The sequence below is a fragment of the Vigna unguiculata genome, chromosome 10 (assembly GCF_037176805.1).
Source record: "Vigna unguiculata cultivar grain cowpea cultivar isolate G323 ecotype 2 chromosome 10, ASM3717680v1, whole genome shotgun sequence".
Taxonomy (NCBI): domain Eukaryota; kingdom Viridiplantae; phylum Streptophyta; class Magnoliopsida; order Fabales; family Fabaceae; genus Vigna; species Vigna unguiculata.
This window is the reverse complement of record NC_140801.1, coordinates 8,532,556-8,553,773: the sequence shown is the minus strand read 5'-3', so window position 1 is coordinate 8,553,773 and position 21,218 is coordinate 8,532,556. Positions and strand designations below refer to the sequence as shown.

The 21,218-nt window shown below is 40.1% G+C and overlaps 2 protein-coding genes across 2 annotated transcripts; both read left to right on the top strand.

The window, feature by feature from the left end:
* Positions 1–5,108: 5,108 nt before the first annotated feature.
* LOC146882085 (uncharacterized) lies at positions 5,109–9,636 on the top strand. The gene is made up of 4 exons (XM_085667266.1): positions 5,109–5,700; positions 6,220–6,768; positions 7,252–9,446; positions 9,529–9,636. Exons 1-4 carry the CDS (start codon positions 5,109–5,111, stop codon positions 9,634–9,636), a joined length of 3,444 nt encoding a protein of 1,147 aa, XP_085523392.1.
* Positions 9,637–17,307: 7,671 nt separating this feature from the next.
* LOC114188353 (uncharacterized) lies at positions 17,308–19,062 on the top strand. Its single transcript, XM_028076948.2, has one exon. The coding sequence runs from the start codon at positions 17,308–17,310 to the stop codon at positions 19,060–19,062; it is 1,755 nt and encodes a 584-aa protein (XP_027932749.2).
* Positions 19,063–21,218: the final 2,156 nt, after the last annotated feature.

Sequence of the window (21,218 nt, the reverse complement as noted above, 5' to 3'; positions counted from 1 at the left end):
CATGTATATAACCTAGGGCAACTTTTTCGATTTCATATCATTTGTCCATCTAAAGATTCAAGTATACACTTATCACATGACTTGTCAAGAACAAATATAAGTCTCTTTCATTCATGCATTCACAAAATTCAATTTTACTTTCACATGTAAATTCTATATTAGAACCCTCTTCACAAAATGGTTACAAACTTTCATTTCAATATCGGCCCTCTGCGAGGCAATGTTCGAGTTCAGGTTTCTTTAGGTATATCGACCCTCTGCGAGGCAATGGTCGAGCCAAGGTTTTCTTTTGTATATCGACCCTCTGCGAGGCAATGGTCGAGCCAAGGTTTTCTTTTGGTATATCGGCCCTCTGCGAGGCAATGGTCGAGCTCAGGTTTTCTTTTGGTATATTGGCCCTTTGCGAGGCAATGGTCAAGCCTAGATTTTCTTTTGATATATCGGCCCTCTGCGAGGCAATGGTCGAACCCAGGTTTTCTTTTGGTATCTCGGCCCTTTGCGAGGCAATGGTCGAGCCCAAGTTTTCTTTTGCTATCTCGACCCTCTACGAGGCAATGGTCGAGCCCAAGTTTTCTTTTGGTATCTCGGCCCTCTGCGAGGCAATGGTCGAGCCTAGGTTTTCTTTTGATATATCGGCCCTCTGCGAGGCAATGGTCGAGCCCAGGTTTTCTTGTGGTATCTCGGCCCTCTGCGAGGCAATGGTCGAGCCCAGGTTTTCTTTTGGTATCTCGGCCCTCTGCGAGGCAATGGTCGAGCCTAGGTTTTCCTTTGGTTATATTGGCCCTCTGCGAGGAAATGGACGAAATTAGTGTTTTTATCTTTACTTATCTTTTACTATGATAATATGAAAATTTCAGTTTCATATTATCTAGTCAAATCTAAGTAAAGAGGGGCAGCTGTCAACACCCAATTTCGTCCGGGTAAATGCATTTGTTTGGTTAAAAAAAATAATAATAATAATATATAATATAATAATAATAATAAATAAATAAATAAAATAAAAAATATGTTTTGATTGATGGTAGGTTTTTAAATTTTAATTCTACCGTGGGAAAAAAGAAAAAAAAAACAAGAGAAGGAGAATCTAATTTATTGTTAATTATCACACTCTTTTCATGACCCCAAATGTTTTACATATTTTTACCCCCATTGTTTGCTATTTACACTCTTCGCATGACATGTCAGAAAAGGACGTTTCATAATTTCTGTTTTTGGAGAAGCGTATAATATTAGGAGCAATATTTTTTATGATAATTTGAATAAATATCTTGCATTTACACTTATGTGTCTCTTTGCGTTGTCAGACTGGGAATGTATTATTTTAATTAAAAGAAAATATTTTCGATATAATACTTTTAGAGAAGGGTACGATTTTAATATTTAGAAGAAAATATTTCTGGTAATAATTAGAATCAATTATATGAATAATATGTTATGATTTGATCACGATCTTTATGTGACAGAGAATATGATTCTAGTAATTACAGACAATATTTCGTTAATAATTATAATCAATACCATGGATATTACGCAACGATTTAATGGCTATAATATGTTACATCAAGACTAATTCCTTCCCAATATATTTTATAATAATTAAAGTCTAGGATCTTAGTGGTACCCCAAGGGGCCTATATAAGCACAAAATTTCTTCAATGCAAGACACAGAGAAAAAAAATCGAAAAACCCCTCTCCTATATCATAGAGCACACACACAAAAGTGGGTCATCTTAATAGGTAAATTTTCTTTGCTCTTAATGCTTTTCATGATTCTCTTATAACATCAAATATATGATTGTTTGAATTGTTGTATGATTAAATGTGTTCGGGTTCTCATGTTAAATGATTTTGGGTTTGTCGTTGATGTGCTCAACCTTTCTCTTTTCCTTTATTTTTATCTTGATAAATAAAAATGTTTCTTTCGTAGGCTTTAATTCTCTCTAAACAAAAAAATAATAAAAAAATTATATTATTTCTTTGATATAAGTATTGCATACCATGTCAAGTCTCGGACTTGCTTGGTAATCAAAACACTTCTTCGTAGGCTTTTTTGTTCTTAAAAGGAAATTAATAACAATAAAAATATAAAATTATAAAATTATTTTTAATATCATGTCAAATCTCATATTTGCTTGGTAACTAAATCTTTTATCATGTAGAATCTCGGGTTCTCTTGATATTAATAAAATATACATACACATAAAAATCTAGAAAATTAAAAAAATAAAATAATAATATCAAACAACAAATATTTGTACAAAGAACTACGTTATCCCTAATTTTCCAAATGGAAATACGTAGGAGCGAGGTACAATCCTCGTCGAGCCAAAAAAAATAAAAAAATAAAAATTTTGTTTTAATTTTTATTATTTTTGTATGTGTTTTTATTTTGTTTAATTTTTTTGGGAATAATAAATATTCTAAACATCAAAATTCTACTTTTCACACTTAATTAAAGAGGGAACCTTCTTAAGACGGGCGTTGTGGGGTGCTAATACCTTCCCCACACGTAACCGACTCCTGAATCCAAATTTTTGCCGTCCCGCCGCGATCTCAGTTGCGACACTAGGGTAAACTCCTAATCCATGCGTCTCCTCTAAGCCTAAAACTACACTACTAGGCCCAAAAACCCTACTTGGTCGCAAATACAAGACCTAAAATAAACCTGTTCTAATATTTATAAAAAAGAGACCTAAATTAGGTTTTCATATCCTCCTTAGCTTGTCTGAACATCAACTTGGGCCTACTAAGCTTAGAGGAAACTTTGTCTTCTTGTATCCTCTTGGTCATTGCTCCTTCTGTTGGCCCCTTACATAGAGGTATGTATCATGAATACCTTAACAACGTGTAATATGAAGATTAGATGTAAGATGTGAGGCTAGATAGGACATATGAGATAAAAGATGGCTAAACAATCCAAATTATTATTTGGAACACAATCATTTATGACTAAACAACTCACATCGTTATTTAACTTACAATCACTTTTGACTAAGAAAAATTATACTTTGAACATTTTCTTTGAGTACCCTTGAACTTTGGAGGACAATGTACTATTTAGGTTGAGATGTATTCAATCAAGAATAAAAAATATCTTAGTAACTTAAAATAATAACTATAAAAATTAAGAAGTAAAATAAGATTACACATTAACCTAACTATAAAAAAATAAAATTACACTCCTAACCTAACTTTATAAATTGACATTTAACATGTGTAACATCTCATTTTATAACATTAATTACTTATAAATATCTAACTAACTTTAAGGTCGAATATAAAACTTAAGCTTAAGTATGTTTTAAGTCTCTGATAAATTTGGAACTCTTAATTGAGTCTCTAATAAATTTTCGTGGTCTATTGAGTATTCAATAAATATTTTTTTTTAATTCAATCCTGTATCACACCTAGCCGGTTTTGCTAGTTTACCTGCACATGTCATCCTTGACCGACAACCCATATCGGACAAGGCTGGGGGACTGGTGTACTGTACCTAACCAAACTCAATCAAGTAAATAGTACACATGCCAAAACCACGTAGTACACATGCCAAAACCACGTACCACCTAGTACCCGGACACCACCAACACAAGTCATCTAGACAAGTGGTCGGCCGCGGCCGACCACTTATCTAGAAAGTTAGCCAACATCAATACCCCAATACGCTTCTGAGACCTGTGTTAGGACCAGGCCCACTCATGGCCCAAGCTGGGGCCCAAGCTGGAGCCCAAGTCAAGGCCCAGCCCAGAAAATGGTCAAACGTCATTAATGCTCTATAAATATACGTGGACCCCATCATTTAAAGGTACGCATTCATTAATTGCTGATTTGACTTCTTGAGAGCTTTGACTCACTTGAGCTTCGGAGATTCTTCTGCAGGTAACCCCTCCTGGGTTCAAGCCGACATGTACCAACTGGGAAGAGGCCAACTGAGGAGATAGCGGACTACATGGTAAGGTGACTCTTGTGTCTGACTTTATGTTTGTTCTCTGCAGGAACAATTGGCGCCCACCGTGGGGCACGAGACGAACACCCTTTGTACCCGCTTTTCTCTGAAGATGGTTTCTACCCGTAGCAAGGCTGGAGTTAGCAAGCAAGTAGACGCTGGTCCCTCTGGACCCTCTGGCGTCACCCCTGACTTGGCCGCCATCCTAGACGGTCAGATGAAGATGCAACAGGAAATCGCAGACCTGAAGAAGCGCAACGCTGAAGAGATGGAAGCGCTCAAACAAGAAAACTCTCGCCTCAGGAGGAAAATTGAGGCAGATGCAGATCTCAAGGGAAAAGCCAAAGAAACATCTGAAGCCGTGAAGTCCCCGGCTTTTCAACCTACAGAAGAAGAGAGTGAATACAACCCCACCCCCCACACCTTCACCTCCACCCAACAAACCCCTCTCACGACCACACACCCTCAACACCTCCCACCCAGTCACCCAGGGCTTACAGCCCCCTCAACAACCCACATTCCTCATAACCTACCCACTACCCTCCACACCACATACGTCCCACCCTACAACCCCCCATATCTTCCAGCAACCCACATCCCTCCTCATAACGTGACCTCCACCTTCCCTACCATGATCAACCACCCACCACCCCACCTTCCCCATCCACACCAGCCCAGACGCCGCCACCCGTTCACAGACTTCATCTCCAACACCCCTCTCCCAACCCAGTGGGAACCATTCAACCTTGATCGCTACACTGGCGAAACTGACCCCGATGAACACCTCAAAGTTTACATCACACACGTCGCCCTATACACGTCCCAGGACGCAGTCTTCTGCAAAGCTTTTCCCACAACACTCAAAGGCCCAGCCTTAGAGTGGTTCACCACCCTTCCACCCTACTCCATTGATAATTTCGACACCCTTTCCCACATGTTCTCCACACATTTCGCCGGCAGCCGGCCTCACCAAACTACCACCATGTCCCTACTGGGCGTCAGACAAGAGCCCAACGAACCACTCAGAACATTCATCGACCGCTTCAGCAAAGCAGCCCTCCGCACACCACACCTTAACCAGGAGATGATACTCCAATGCATGACCCTCACCCTGCAACCCGGACCTTTCGCTAACAACGTCTACCTCCACCCGCCCACCTCCATGCACGAACTCAAGCTGCGTGCCGCCGACTATGTGCGCATGGAAGAGATGCAAACTCTTCACACCCAATTCTGCAACGACTATGCCTCCAACACCTCCCAAACCAATCCCAACCCCGCACCCAATCCCAACTCCGCACCCAATCCCACCCCGCGGCCTCACCCGCGCCCCGATACCCGTCCACGTGAACCCCGCCAACCACGTTTCACCAGGTACGCCCCACTAACAGTAGCCCGCTCCCGCATACTTGATGAAGCCCTCCAGGCTGATCTCCTCCCCCCACCACGCAAAACAACTACCCCTCCTAACGCTGATATGACCAAATATTGTCGATACCACCGCAATCATGGTCATACTACAGAAGAGTGCAGAGCGCTACAGGATAAGATTGAAGAACTAGTACGCGCCGGCCACTTTCGTCGCTTCATCCGCAGAGATGACCACACCTCCTCCCGAACCCACCACCCCCCACGCCACGACCACAGACGACAACCAAACACCACCAACCACAATGACCAAACCACTCAACCCAATGACCAACACTCACAACCAGCCCACACCAACATCACCCATGCCGACCCCCCCTTGCGAGGTACTATTAACACCATCTCTGGTGGCTTCGCAAGCGGAGGCTCCACCTCATCAGCCAGAAAGAGACACCTTCGCCACATACAATCCATCAACCACATCACCCAATCCCATCACAGACGACGTATGCCCCCTATCGTGTTCACCGACGACGACTTTCACGGCCTCGACCACCAACAAGACGACCCCATGGTCATTACAGTCGAAATCGAGAACTACGCCGTTAAAAAAGTACTGGTAGACCAAGGCAGCTCAGTCGACATCCTCTACTGGGCCACTTACCAAAAATTACAACTCCCAGACACCGCTATGATCCCATACGACGAACCCATATACGGTTTTTCCGGTGAACAAGTCTCAACCCGTGGCTACATAGACCTCCATACCGTCTTTCGGGAGGGAACCCAAACCAAAACAATCCCAATCCGCTTCCTGATAGTTGACGCACCCACATCTTATAATATACTCTTGGGTCGTCCTTCCCTCAACACCCTCGGAGCAGTCGTCTCCACCCCGCATTTAGCCATGAAGTTCCCAGCACCATCCGGTGATATCCTAACCATCCACTGCGACCAACGTTTGGCACGCGAGTGCTATATGGCAAGCTTAAGACCCCAGCTCCCAATCCAACAGACAAACCACATCGAACGCCCATCTAACTCACGCATAGCCTTATCCGGCGAAGACCTTGATCCCAGAATAGGCCGAGATGCCCGCCTCGAACCAGTCGAGGACACAACCCCCCTAGAACTCCCAAACGGCCATTCCATCAAATTGGGCACTGGTTTAAGCCTTGATGAGCGTGCCCCAATTACACCCATCCTTATAAACAACGCGGATCTCTTCGCTTGGTCAGCCGCCGACCTCCCAGGGGTAGACCCTAGTGTCGCCTCCCACAAGCTCTCGGTATATAAAGAAGCCCGCTATGTATCTCAGAAAAAACGCAAGCTTGGTGAAGAACGCAGGCAAGCAGCCAAGACAGAAGCTGAGAAGTTGCTGAGCGCAGGATTCATAGAAGAAGCGCACTACACCACCTGGCTCTCTAATGTTGTCTTGGTGAAGAAGGCCAACGGTAAATGGCGAATGTGCGTGGACTACACAGATCTAAACAAGGCATGCCCTCGCGACGCCTACCCCCTACCCAACATCGACCGCCTTGTAGACGGCGCAGCAGGAAACAAAGTACTTAGCTTTCTGGACGCATACTCAGGTTACAACCAGATACCCATGGCCACAGCAGATATGCACAAGACCGCCTTCATCACAGACGACGCCAATTACTTCTATAGAGTCATGCCCTTTGGCCTCAAGAACGCTGGGGCAACCTACCAGCGTCTAATGGACAAAGTCTTCAGCCACCTCACAGGACACTGTGTCGAGGTCTACGTCGATGACATGGTTGTCAAATCCCCAAGCCATCATCAACACGCCATAGACCTGGAGGCGGTTTTCTCCGCATTACGCCGTTACAACCTCCGCCTAAACCCTGAGAAATGCGTATTCGGGGTGGACCGGGGTAAATTCCTCGGTTTCATGTTAACTCAACGCGGCATAGAGGTTAACCCCGAAAAGTGCAAGGCCATCATCGAGATGCGCAGCCCTACCACCATCAAAGAAGTGCAACGACTAATCGGCCGCCTCACAGCTATATCCCGCTTCCTACCTAAACTAGCAGAGCAAACTCAGCCCATCATCCAGCTCCTAAAGAAATCCGCCCGGTTCACGTGGACAGAAGATTGTGAACAAATTTTCCTTAAGCTCAAAGCATCCCTAACCTCACCCCCCATCCTTCGCAAACCTGACACTAGCCAACCCCTGCTAGTATACATCACGGCCACCGATCACACCGTCAGTGCTGCCCTCGTCCAAGAAGCAGAAGGCACCCAGCACCCTGTTTACTTTGTAAGCAGAACGCTCCAAGACCCTGAAACCAGATACCAAATGGTAGAAAAACTAGCCCTATCCCTGGTTCACGCCGCACGCCGCCTGCGTCCATATTTCCAAAACCACACCATAACCGTCAAGACCGATTACCCAATTCAGAAAATATTGCAAAAGCCGGACTTGGCCGGGCGCATGTCGTCATGGGCCGTGGAGCTTTCCGAATTCAACATCCGTTATGAACCACACGGCCCCATCAAAGCCCAATGTCTTTTGGACTTCGTCAACGACCTACAACAGACACCCATCGAGGACCAGTGGACGCTTCATGTAGATGGTTCCTCGAATCCAAGGGGCGCAGGTGCTGGCATCGTACTAGAAGGCCCCAACGATATCCTCATCGAGAAATCCCTTCACTTCGCTTTCAAAACGTCGAATAATCAAGCCGAGTACGAAGCTATACTGGCTGGTCTCTCCCTAGCCCGCGAAGTAGGCGTCAAGCAGTTGATATGTAAGACCGACTCCAAACTTACAGTAGGTCATTTGAACGACGAATTCCAGATTAAAGACCCCATCCTCCAACAATACTACCATTTGGTCCGCGCAATCATCCAATCCGCCTTCGACTCAGTCCGCATAGAACACATACCCAGAACCGATAACATTAGAGCCGATATCCTTTCCAAACTAGCAAGCACCAAGCTCAAAAACCGCAACCGATCCTTGCTGCAACAAACACTATCCACACCCTCTGTCACACACACTTGCCAAACGTTAACCCATACCCCATCTGACAATATCATCCCTACCCAAAACCCAAACTGGACCACCCCCTACATTCAATACCTCAAAACTGGCAACCCCCCGCCCGACGCAGACAAGTCCTGGATGGCCAAAGCCGCCAGGTATACTATGATAGGCGACGATCTCTACAAACGCGGATACGGCCAGCCCTTGCTCAAATGTGTCATGCCAGAACAAGCCCACTACATCATCAAAGAACTACACGAAGGAATCTGCGGGTATCATTCAGGTGCCCGCACCATGACCACGAGGGTCCTCAGAGCCGGATACTTCTGGCCCACTATAGAAGCGGACTGCCAAGATTACGTCAAAAAGTGCAAGCAATGCCAGAAGCATGGCAACCTTATACACCAAAAGCAGGAACAACTACATCACATATTATCTCCCTGGCCTTTCGCTAAGTGGGGAATGGACATCCTAGGCCCATTCACGCCTGGCAAAGGACAGGTTAAGTTCCTAATCGTAGCCGTCGACTACTTCACCAAGTGGATTGAAGCCAAACCATTAACCACTATCACAGCCCAGCAAGTCCAGCAGTTTGTGTGGAAGGACATCATATGCAGATATGGTATACCACATACCATCATAACAGATAACGGCCGACAATTCATTGACAAAGAGCTAGCAAAATTCTATACCGGCTTGGGCATCAAACATATCACCAGTTCAGTAGAACACCCGCAAACTAATGGGCAGGCAGAGGCGGCAAACAAGGTCATCCTCGTCGAACTACGTAAAAGATTGGATACCGCAAAGGGCCGGTGGCCGGAAGAGTTAATTGAAGTACTTTGGGCCTATAGATGCACCCCGCAATCGTCAACCAACGAATCCCCCTTCAGCCTAGTCTACGGCGCAGACGCCATGATACCGGTAGAAATTGGCGAACCATCCCTGCGCCGAGAACTATACGACCCAGCTAGCAACCAGCAAAACATGGCTTTGCACCTCGACCTCCTCCCCGAACTCAGAGAAAAAGCTCAAATACGCAACCTCGCCGCCAAACAACGAGCTGCCAGGAAATATAACGCAAACCTGCAACCGCGTTCATTTGTCATAGGAGACTTAGTATGGAGAATGGCCAGCAGTGCTAGAAAGAAGGATGGCAAGTTCTCCGCCAATTGGGACGGCCCGTACCGCATACGAGAAGACACAGGTGGTGGGGCTTATCGACTCGAGCAACTATCTGGGGAAGAAATCCCCAACACATGGAATGTCTCCCACCTCAAGTTTTATTTCAGTTGAACATGTATCATAAGCAAACTCATGCTTGTAACCACGGGTGTACTCTTTTTCCTCACTTGGTCTTTTTTCCCTAAGGAGGGTTTTGGCCAAGGAGGTTTTAACGAGGCACCCCCATTTGCATAAATAAAATGAGTGGTTCCCTACTTTACGACTCTACACTACTTTACTTGTTTTTGATTCGTTTAAGTTCCCCACCCTTACCACAAGTAAGCGGCCTGGGTCGAACACCCTTTACTTGTTTTTGATTCGTTTAAGTTCCCCACCCTTACCACAAGTAAGCGGCCTGGGTCGAACACCCTTTACTTGTTTTTGATTTGTTTAAGTTCCCCACCCTTACCACAAGTAAGCGGCCTGGGTCGAACACCCTTTACTTGTTTTTGATTCGTTTAAGTTCCCCACCCTTACCACAAGTAAGCGGCCTGGGTCGAACACCCTTTACTTGTTTTTGATTCGTTTAAGTTCCCCACCCTTACCACAAGTAAGCGGCCTGGGTCGAACACCCTTTACTTGTTTTTGATTCGTTTAAGTTCCCCACCCTTACCACAAGTAAGCGGCCTGGGTCGAACACCCTTTACTTGTTTTTGATTCGTTTAACTTCCCCACCCTTACCACAAGTAAGCGGCCTGGGTCGAACACCCTTTACTTGTTTTTAAATAGCAAACGCTAACAACACTACTCCAGATAACCACATATACAACACGGCATATCTCATATTCCTATCACATGCTATCATCAACAATCACAAAACATATACATATCCACAAGATGCATCATATTAAGAACAAATCAAAGTATTGTACGAGTTATTACAAACTTAGGATTCATTGACAAATAAAATCATACGAACACTACATCCTAAACTTTTTGGGTGCCATCGCCCTCCACGGTCACATCCGCTTCCTTCTCCACCTCGAGCGCCTCACTCCTAACCCCCCCCTCAACTTCTTCATCATCACCCACCAGCTTCCCACCAACCACATCCTTGTCTACATCAAACCGTGAATCTAGCGCATCCACATCCTTGTAGAAGAAGGCCGCCTGCCGCAACCCCTTCTCAAAGCCGTTTATATGCTCCTGGATAACACTGTTCTTTAGGTCATCCAACTCACCCACAGCACCATCATACTTATCCTTTAAATCTTCATAATCCTCCTCCAGCTCCCCGATCCGCTTATTCAATTTCTCTTCGGAGTCTAGACACCGAACCTTCCACGACGCCAACCTTTTTCTCTCCGCCTCCCACCCCTCCTTCTCCTTCTCCAACGCCGCCTTCTCCTCCGCCAACTTGTCCACTTTATCCTGCAGCCCCCCCGCCTCCTTCACTTCCCTTCTGTACAAGGACCCAACACGTCTACTCAACACTAACGCCTTACTCCCAAACTCCACCATGGTTCTCACAATATGATCAACCTCCATATTGTCAATAGAGTTTACAACAGTGTCCGGCAGATTGATAGAAATATCCTTCCTAATGCATATCTCTGGTAACTCGATCAGCCCAGCCTCCGGCGCCTTCTCGCCGCTGGCCGACCCCGCTCCATCACCTGACCCAAGAATAACTGCCCTTGCTCTCTTAACATCCTTCCCCTTCCCGGGTCGAGCCGGGAGCTCAGCCCTCCTCTTCGTGCCGCCATGCACGTGTACTTCTACAACAGACTCCTGCAAGTTAGGAACATCAGTCTTCCCAGCCTCTTTGGCCTTGGCGGCCATTTCCTTCCTCAGCGCTTGGAAGAGTGCCAAGTTCTTCTTCCCGGATTGTGCCATATGCCCTGCAATAACATATCACATTTCGAATCAAAACAACTTAGCTTCAATAACACAGATTAAGTAACAAACAGATACCTTCAATATCTATAATCGGATGCACCGAATTATAAACTCTAACTAAGCCCTTAGTGGGCAACTTATCCACAAATCTTAATAACATTCCGACCACCTCCCTGTCTCCCGACGACAACTCCTCCATCCCCATATCCTTGTACCGCGAAGGGCTATTAGTCCAACTAAAAGGGAATTTCGTACTCCCATCCGCATTTAAAAAATACTTCTCGCCTTCCTCCTTCACCACAACCTTGAAGTATCCATCCTTAAAATGCTTGAAAGATTGGGAGAAGGCGTCCAATCTGCTAATACTCGGACGGCTGATCAATGATAGCCATGTAGTCGGCCTCCGGGGTCTGGTATCATAAAAGTATAGGAACGCGTATGGGGAAGGCTCTAAGTACAGCGACTTGCATAAAATGCGAAAAGCCTGTAAGTACGCCCAACTGTTAGGGTGCAACTGAGTAGGCGCCACGTTCAGAGCCCGCAGCACACCCATAGTAAAGTCATCTAGTGGTAGCCGTATGTGAAGTTGAGAAAAGTGGCACATGTACATGAAGAAGAACTTCTCGGCAGCCCCTTCTTGCCCGTGGCATACCCGATCTACGGCGCTTACTCTTTCTAGTGAGACGATATCTCCACTAACCCCTTTAGAGATAACGGGCGTACAATTCAACCACGAATTCAGCAGACGAGACCACCTGAACAGAGATGACTGCTCACGAACATCAGAGGCCACCCATGCATAACCCCCCCTAGCCGGCCAGTTGCTTTCTTCCAGTTCTTCAGGGGGATCTTCTCGGATCTCCCTCACTACCTCCATTGGCACCCCGCTTGTGCCAAGTCCAGCATTCTCACCCTCTCCACGGGACCGATCACCTCTACTCCTATCTGACTCTGTACTTTGACTACTACTAGATGTAGATAACGATGAACTATCGCTACTAGACATACCTGTTTGATTTTTTACGGAAAGATGTCGGCGGAAATTGGGAACTAGTCGGACAAAAGAATGCGCACAAGATCTCTGTTTTCAAAACTCGCAAATGAACCAAGTAAACCATCAGCTGCATTAAAACTCATATTTATACTCCACGATCCCAAACGACTCAAGCTCTTCCCGCCAAAATACACACCCAGGCCAAGCGACACCATCATTGTGAAATATATGACACAAAAAACGGCGGCGCCAAAAGCAAAACGATGTGACCACCTGACGCCCTTTCACCTACCTTCTGACACTTCCAAGCCTTAACACTGTTCACCACACTTAAAGGCTGGGGGACTGGTGTATCACACCTAGCCGGTTTTGCTAGTTTACCTGCACATGTCATCCTTGACCGACAACCCATATCGGACAAGGCTGGGGGACTGGTGTACTGTACCTAACCAAACTCAATCAAGTAAATAGTACACATGCCAAAACCACGTAGTACACATGCCAAAACCACGTACCACCTAGTACCCGGACACCACCAACACAAGTCATCTAGACAAGTGGTCGGCCGCGGCCGACCACTTATCTAGAAAGTTAGCCAACATCAATACCCCAATACGCTTCTGAGACCTGTGTTAGGACCAGGCCCACTCATGGCCCAAGCTGGGGCCCAAGCTGGAGCCCAAGTCAAGGCCCAGCCCAGAAAATGGTCAAACGTCATTAATGCTCTATAAATATACGTGGACCCCATCATTTAAAGGTACGCATTCATTAATTGCTGATTTGACTTCTTGAGAGCTTTGACTCACTTGAGCTTCGGAGATTCTTCTGCAGGTAACCCCTCCTGGGTTCAAGCCGACATGTACCAACTGGGAAGAGGCCAACTGAGGAGATAGCGGACTACATGGTAAGGTGACTCTTGTGTCTGACTTTATGTTTGTTCTCTGCAGGAACAAATCCTGTGATTATTATTTTGTCATGTCACTTTGCTCAATTATCACCACATGTCATTTTATCATTTTATTATTTTAAAATTTATAACATTTTGAAATATAAAATTAAAAAATAACAAAAATTTAAAACTAACAAATTTACAATTTGATTATTTGATAATTCATAATTCATAATTTCATAATTTGTATTTTCATAATTTCACAATTCATAATTTTATAATTATGTAACTAGTTTTATAATTATATAATTATATAATTTTATATTTGTACATTTTATAATTTCATAATTATGAAATTATATATTTTTATATTTTTTTAATTTTTAATTTTATATTTTTTTAATTTTATAGTTACGTATTTTATATTTTTGTAATTTTATATTTTTTAATTTTTAATTTTATATTAATAATTTTAATTAATTTAAAAATAATTTTCCTTAAATACAGATAATATTTAAGAAAGATATGATCACCATCTTCTCTCGTAACAAAATATTTCTCTTGTAATCAAATATTATGTGACGACATTTATAGAGAGTAACAATGCAAGATAACTGTCACATTTAGGGATGTCAACGGGGCAGGTAGGGTACGGGTAGTAGTTCCCCCGTACCCTACCCACTGGATAAATATTCGCCCCGTACCCATACCTATATCCGTCGAGTATCCGTTATGCGGGTACCCATCTATTTTTTTCATATCCACGGGTATCCACGGGTACCCGCGGATATTTACAAAATTATTTAAGAAATAAGTATTTAATCATAAATTCAAATAAAATAAAATAAAATACATCACTTTCATAAATTTTAAATAAAGTTCAAACAAACTCAAGTCCATATAAGTTCAAATAATCATAAAAATAAATATAAAATGACATTCAACACAATTAAAATTCTTTAATTAGTGCTTTGATCAACAAATCCACTTTCTCCGATTGATTCCTAAGTAAAAATTAGGCCAAAATGCGTTTTACTAATATATATATATATATATATATATATATATATATATATATATATATATATATATATATAGAAAGTTTAGCGGGTACGGGTATTCACGGGTACGGATACTATGATACCCGTACCCGTCCCGTTAACATGCGGGTATCAAAAATACTCATACCCGCGGATAGCGGGTATCCATTTTTAATACCCATTTCCTACCCATTGCGGGTTTTATCTACGAATATCCACGGGTACAGATATTTTTGACATCCTTAGTCACATTATAATGTTAACATCTAACTTTATAGACTCAATTGAAAAGTTATACAGTCTTAAGGAGTGAATAGACCATGAGTGAATTGAATTTAAAATTTTCAAATTTACTAAGGATTCAAAATATAATTAAATATAATTAAACATAAAAGTTAATTAAAAACATAGAAATCAAATTAATAACTTTATTCGAAATATTGGTTGTGACTTTCTAAATTGTGTTAATATTAAATTAACAAAAATTAAATTAAATAAAAAATAAATGAATATAAGAAATCAAAATAAAATAAAAAAAATTTAAATATAAAAACTAAATTATTATTTTTTTTTTCAGAAAGACCACCCAATAAAGATAAAGTGAAAGCAAGGGCCCCATTACTCAGCAAACACAAGATATGTCGGCAATACACTAAAAGAACGTAGGAAGAGATACCCTCTTAGGTCTTTTAAGAATAGTAATAAAATGAAGTACCAAAATACCATTTTTGAGGTTGTGGTGTTCATTTCTCAAATAATTGGCAGCTCCAACACCATTAATGGTTGGAGGAGTGAGAAATTGTTACTTCCACAATAATGAAAAATGTAGATAAATATATTTTGGCATGCAAAATCATAAAATTTTAGATATTCCTATGGTTGTCATCATCTCCTCCTCACTCTATGCCATGCTCACTATCTCACTCATGTCATCCATGCAATTCAACCATATGCCACATTCGCCTCGAATTAATACCATTTACAATAATTTTTGTAAACTTATTAAATAATATTTTAAGTTGATATTTGAGTTGAAACATATTAATTGAATAAACAACATCTTTAAATATATTAATTAACACATTAAAAAAATTTAATTTAATTAGATCAGAAAAATTACATCTATTTATTTTTTTAAAGAAATTTAGAAATAAAAATTAATCAAAACTTTATATATTTAAACATTTTTTAATTGATATCCTAAAAGGAAAATGAACGTGATGTAAACCATAACAAAGTAGCTTAAATATTCTTATCCGGGAAGTTAACATACTAGGAACTCATTATAGTAACGAAAAATTAAAACTTAAAAGAAATGTATAAGGACTATTAAATTATTTTTCTAAATGCATTAGTTAAATTTTCATTCTCTTTCATATTGCATTGCTAATTTTTATTAATCTTATTATTATATAAAATATACTATATAATATGTACATATTTAATTAAAAAAATACGGTGTGACAATTATAAGTAATACCTGCAGGGGTCCCTGCAATTTTGATGTTGATGATACTTGTGCCTTTCATAGCTATCCATTTTTATGTTGAACTTTTGTCGTTTATTAACCAGAATAAATTTTAATAGCGTTTTTCATGAGAGCGTTTTAAAATATTTAAAAAAAAATATTTTATCCATTTTAGTTTATTAATTACAATAGTTTTAGTCTTAACTTGAATTTTAATATTTAAAAAAAAATATTTGTAACTAATAAATATCATTATATAATCATATAAATTTAGCATAATCTAAAATAACGTTTAAAATTGTAACATCTCATTTAATAAATAAACTTAATTAAATGAAACATCACACAATATAATATAAGGAGCAAAGTTTCAGAGTATTATTGTCACTCCATACAATTATCCAAAAATATTTAAAGGAAACTAAGGCACACCATGATGTCAATAACAAAATAGCGGAAGAGATCTACTATATTCAAAATAAAAGCTCAAAGGCAAGCAATACATGGGCCCACGACCCTAAAAGGGAACTCGAATGAGCGGGATCCGGCCCAGATAGGCTTGTTGTTGATTAAATGTATTTGAAATGTTTTTGATGATGTCCATAATAGCATGACAATGGTTAACATGACATAGCATGACAATGGTTAACATGACATGTGTATAAAATCCTGAATCTGTTAATCTGTTGCCTCGATAGTCGACTAGCCAACTAATGTAGTCGACTATGTGTGTAAAATCCTGAATCTGTTATTCTGTTGCCCCGATAATCGACTAGCCAACTAATGTAGTCGACTAGGTTCGTGGCTGTTTGCATCTGTGATATAAAAACAGTTTCTGCAATTTTCTGGGTGAGTACTGGGAAATCAGAAGAAGTAAAGAGAAGTGCGAAACAGTTTCTTGGAGCAAATCTTGGAAGGTCCTTTTGAAGATTTCTATCAAAACACATTCATTGTTGACTTGGCAAGATGAAGAGATCTCAATCTTGAAAAGGTGTATTCAATCCAATTTGTAGTCTTTGCTTTGCTTGTGTTTTGATACAGTTTTGAAACAATTTGTTTCTGGTTTTTTCTGCCCTCTGCAAGTGCGTGTTTGCCTTGCTGTTGTGGTGTTGTGCAAGTGTGTGGATGCTTTGCATTTGTGTTCCTTTATCTTAGAATTTAGATTTATCAATTGTATTTGTAAATCTTGAAATTCTTATGATATAGTGAATATATCTAGCTGTGGTTTGCTAGATGAACTGGATGTAGATTCGTAAGAATCGAACCAGTATAAAATTTCTGTGTGATTTCTCTTTCTATCTATATTTTGTCATAGTATAAATGGTCCATACATTAAGCATCAAACTATACCATTTTAATTGATTCAAAAGCAAAGTTTTTTTTGACAATTTCAAAGTGCTAAAACCGGGTAAAAGTTGTTAATACCAATTCACCCCCCCTCTTGGTTGTGAAATATTGCTGCATCAATTCTAACAAGTGGCACCAGAGCTGGTTAGTCAAATACATAGTCGACTAGATCCTGACAGATGGCCAATATTTCACAGACTTTTTCTGAAGGGGCTTCAATAAACAGACCACCCTTATTTTCTGGAGATAACTATCCTTTCTGGAAAATCAGAATGAAAATCTTTTTAGAATCAGTTGATAAAGGTGTGTGGGATGCTATTGTTAATGGTCCATTTATACCTACAAAAATTAAGGAAGGAAAAGCTATACCTAAAGATTTTCTATCTTGGACTCTTGATGAAAATAAACGTGCTCATTATGATGTGAGAGCCAAGAATATAATCTCATCTGCACTAACATTGGATGAATTCTACAGGATATCAATTTGTCAATCCGCAAAAGAAATGTGGGAGGTGTTAGAGGTAACTCATGAAGGCACGGATGAAGTCAAGAGAGCTAGAAAGAACACATTAGTTCAAGAATATGAAATGTTTAGGATGAAGGCTGAGGAAACGATCTATGATGTGCAAAAAAGGTTCACTCATATTGTGAATCATCTCATAGCATTGGGAAAGGTCTTTGAAAAGGAAGAATTGAATATCAAAATACTGAAAAGTCTGAATAAAGCATGGCAGCCTAAGGTTACTGCAATCTCTAAATCAAGAGATCTCACCAAAATGAGTATGGCAACTCTCTTTGGAAAATTAAGAGAGCATGAATTGGAACTTGGACGTTTAAAAGAGGAAGAGGAAGGAGAGAAAAGGCAAAGCATTGCATTAAAAGCTGCTGCAAAAACTGACGGAAGAAGCAAAACCAAGGATAAAGAAACTGCTGCAGAACAAGAGGATGAAGCTTCTGATTCTGAGGCACTAAATCTGATGGTAAAACGTTTTTCAAAGGTTTTAAAGTACAAAAATAAATCAAATGGAAAATCTGCTGCAGGAAATAGAAGATTCTCTTCCAAGAAGCAAGAGTCATCTTCCAGCGTTCCAACATGTTATAAGTGTGGTAAATCTGGTCATATCAAACCTGAGTGTCCAATTCTCAAGATCAAAAAGAAATTGGAGGAAAAAAGTGAGGCCACAAGCAAGTCCAAGAGAGTGAAGAAAGCTTATATTGCTTGGGAGGATAATGACTCCAGCACCTCTAGTGATTCAAGTGAAAGCAATGAAGAAGAAACAAATCTATGTTTGATGGCTGATACAAAATCCTCTGACAGCAGTGTAAGTGATCTTGATCTTGAATCTATTGATGAAAGTTATGAAACTAGGTTCTATCAACTACTTGATGTATATAATGAGTTGCATGAAGAGGCTAGAAAGTTGCAATACTCTAATAACAGACATAAAGGTGAAAATAGGTGGCTTGAAAATAGATTAAAACAGCTTGAAACAGAAAATGAAGAATTGAAAACTGAGCTTGAAAATATTGAAAAACATAAAAGTGGTGATTGCAAAAAGAGTGTGCTTAATTGTGAAAATTGTTCCAAACAATTAGAGAGAATCAAATATCTAATGAGTACATTAACTAGATTCACTCTAGGAAGAAATTATCTAGATGCTATGCTAGGTTCCCAAAGAAGTGTACTGAATAGAGAAGGCATAGGATATGCAGAACACAAAAATCAACTAGGTAGTCAACTAGAATCAAGGAAATTCATTAACATGAGTAAACCATCTTCTATTGTATGCTTTTACTGTTGCAAATCTGGTCATACATCGAATAAATGTTACTTTAAAAAGCATGGTGTTCCTGAAGGTAAATATAAATGGATAGCCAAGAATTCAAATGTTTTGTCTAACATGAAAGGACCCAACTTCAAAGTGGGTACCTAGATGTATTTTACTTGTTTTTGCAGGGGTTATGAAAAGCCTAATGATCAATTTGGTACTATTTTTGGGGCTGCATAAGCAAAAATAAGTTTGAATCATTCCCTGCTTAATAATGATACGAGTAAAACAACTTTTAACACTTTTTGATGATGTTTCTTAGGACAAAAATTAATCTTTTACTACCAAAAGTGTTTCTACAAATACAAATTGTGTTGTTACATCTATGTTGCTATTCTTCAACATTTTAATGAATTAGGCATACTTGATTTCGCATTTACAGCATAAAAATCTGCATCAGATTTTACCATTCTGCATTAAAATAGTCGACTTACAAATCAACTATCATCCAAATACTGCACCAGAATTGTCATCACTGCACCAAATTTCTGTTTTTGCATTACGTAGTCAACTTCGTAGTTAACTATTGTTTCATACTGCATCAGACTTTAAAATTTCTGCATCAGGTTTTATCCTTCTGCATAAAATAGTCAACTTGCTAGTTAACTAGTCATGCATTTTTCATATTCCCTGTGTTATATTTTGAAGCAAGTCGACTACATTTGTAACCTAGTTAACTACGTCTGGCACAAAAATGGTTTGGTGAAATTTTCTTCTCCTTTAAACTTCTTTCCAATATAAAACCTCCAAACCCCCAAATCTGTTCAGAACCCTAAATCTTCATTCTCTAATTGTTTTCAAAATTCATAATCTCTTTAAAACCCTTGAATTGTGTTGTTGTTATTCGTTCTTCCCGCATCCTTCATATGCTTCTGAGGAAGAAGAAGAGAAATTTTCCGCTGCCATTGCTGAAGATGAGGAAGCATCTCCATAAGCTGAAATGTTCGATTAATGGGTTGTAATCTTGCTATCCTTCTTCTTTTGCTTTCATCTTTAGCTTAATCTGGTTTTAATATGTACAATGCCCAATCTAATTTGATAGCTGATATAAGGCACATCTTTTGCTTCTCCATTATATGTTTTTTTCCACTTCTTTGTCTGATCCACATTTGTGAAATTGGTACTGAATATTCCTTCTTTCATACCCTTATTTTGCTAATGCCAAAAAGGGGAAGTTTCACACCACTTTGTTAAATAGTTGCTAAAGACATATGGTGAACATAAGTTGCTTAGTATCATTCATTGTGCTTTTAACAACTTATCTTTTGAATTTATTGCATGCTTGTTCACTAAAAAGGAAGAACCATTACTTTGTCATATTAAACATAACTTGTTTGAAGTAAAATGTGCATTTTTCATATTTTTCTGCATAAAATAATCAACTGGATAATCAATTACAAGGTTGTTTTCTCTACATTGTTGTGCTTATATTTTTTTCTCTGTGATATTCGTTTATGCCAAGATCCATATCAATTAATCTTCTGCAAAATTGATTACATGATGCTTTGATAATGCATCTCTCACCAACTACTTTTTACATTTTAATCTTTGAAAATCTATTATAAGAAAGTACCTATAGGTGTTGGGTGTTTGTTCCTAGGGGGAGTAACCATGCACCTAGATTTTGGGATCAAGATTGTTCTTTTGTGATTGATTGTACTTTTAGCTAATATGATAAAATTTGTTGTATTTGGTTTGCCATTCAGTCCATGTTGCTCTTTTCTTGGTACTTGATTTGAGAATGTTGCTTGTACTTTGATATTCCAATTTCTCTTATCTGCTTCTGCTACATTTTACTTTGATACCATATTATATAATGACATGCATTCCATAGTTATGACACTCTATGATTTCATTGGCCTATTCATCATATAGGTAGTTTCAAGGTAGGGGGAGCAAAGGTAGCCCATGGTTTTGAATGCTTTTAGCTATATACTTCATTGAGATTGGCTATTTTCTACATTTTTTTTATCCCTGTTTTTGATCATGTCCAAAGGGGGAGAAGGTTTGTTGTTCTATGCAAGTTTGTCCATCATCAAAAAAGGGGGAGATTGTTGTTGATTAAATGTATTTGAAATGTTTTTGATGATGTCCATAATAGCATGACAATGGTTAACATGACATAGCATGACAATGGTTAACATGACATGTGTATAAAATCCTGAATCTGTTAATCTGTTGCCTCGATAGTCGACTAGCCAACTAATGTAGTCGACTATGTGTGTAAAATCCTGAATCTGTTATTCTGTTGCCCCGATAAT

Excerpts from the sequence above, each read along its gene's own strand:
- LOC146882085 (XM_085667266.1), top strand. The coding sequence starts at position 5,109 with ATGCACGAACTCAAGCTGCGTGCCGCCGACTATGTGCGCATGGAAGAG. Across the intron at positions 5,701-6,219 it reads TGCCGACCCCCCCTTGCGAG|CCATGAAGTTCCCAGCACCA; the intron begins GTACTATTAACA and ends CCCCGCATTTAG. Across the intron at positions 6,769-7,251 it reads CTTGGTGAAGAAGGCCAACG|AGGTTAACCCCGAAAAGTGC; the intron begins GTAAATGGCGAA and ends AACGCGGCATAG.
- LOC114188353 (XM_028076948.2), top strand. The coding sequence starts at position 17,308 with ATGGCCAATATTTCACAGACTTTTTCTGAAGGGGCTTCAATAAACAGA.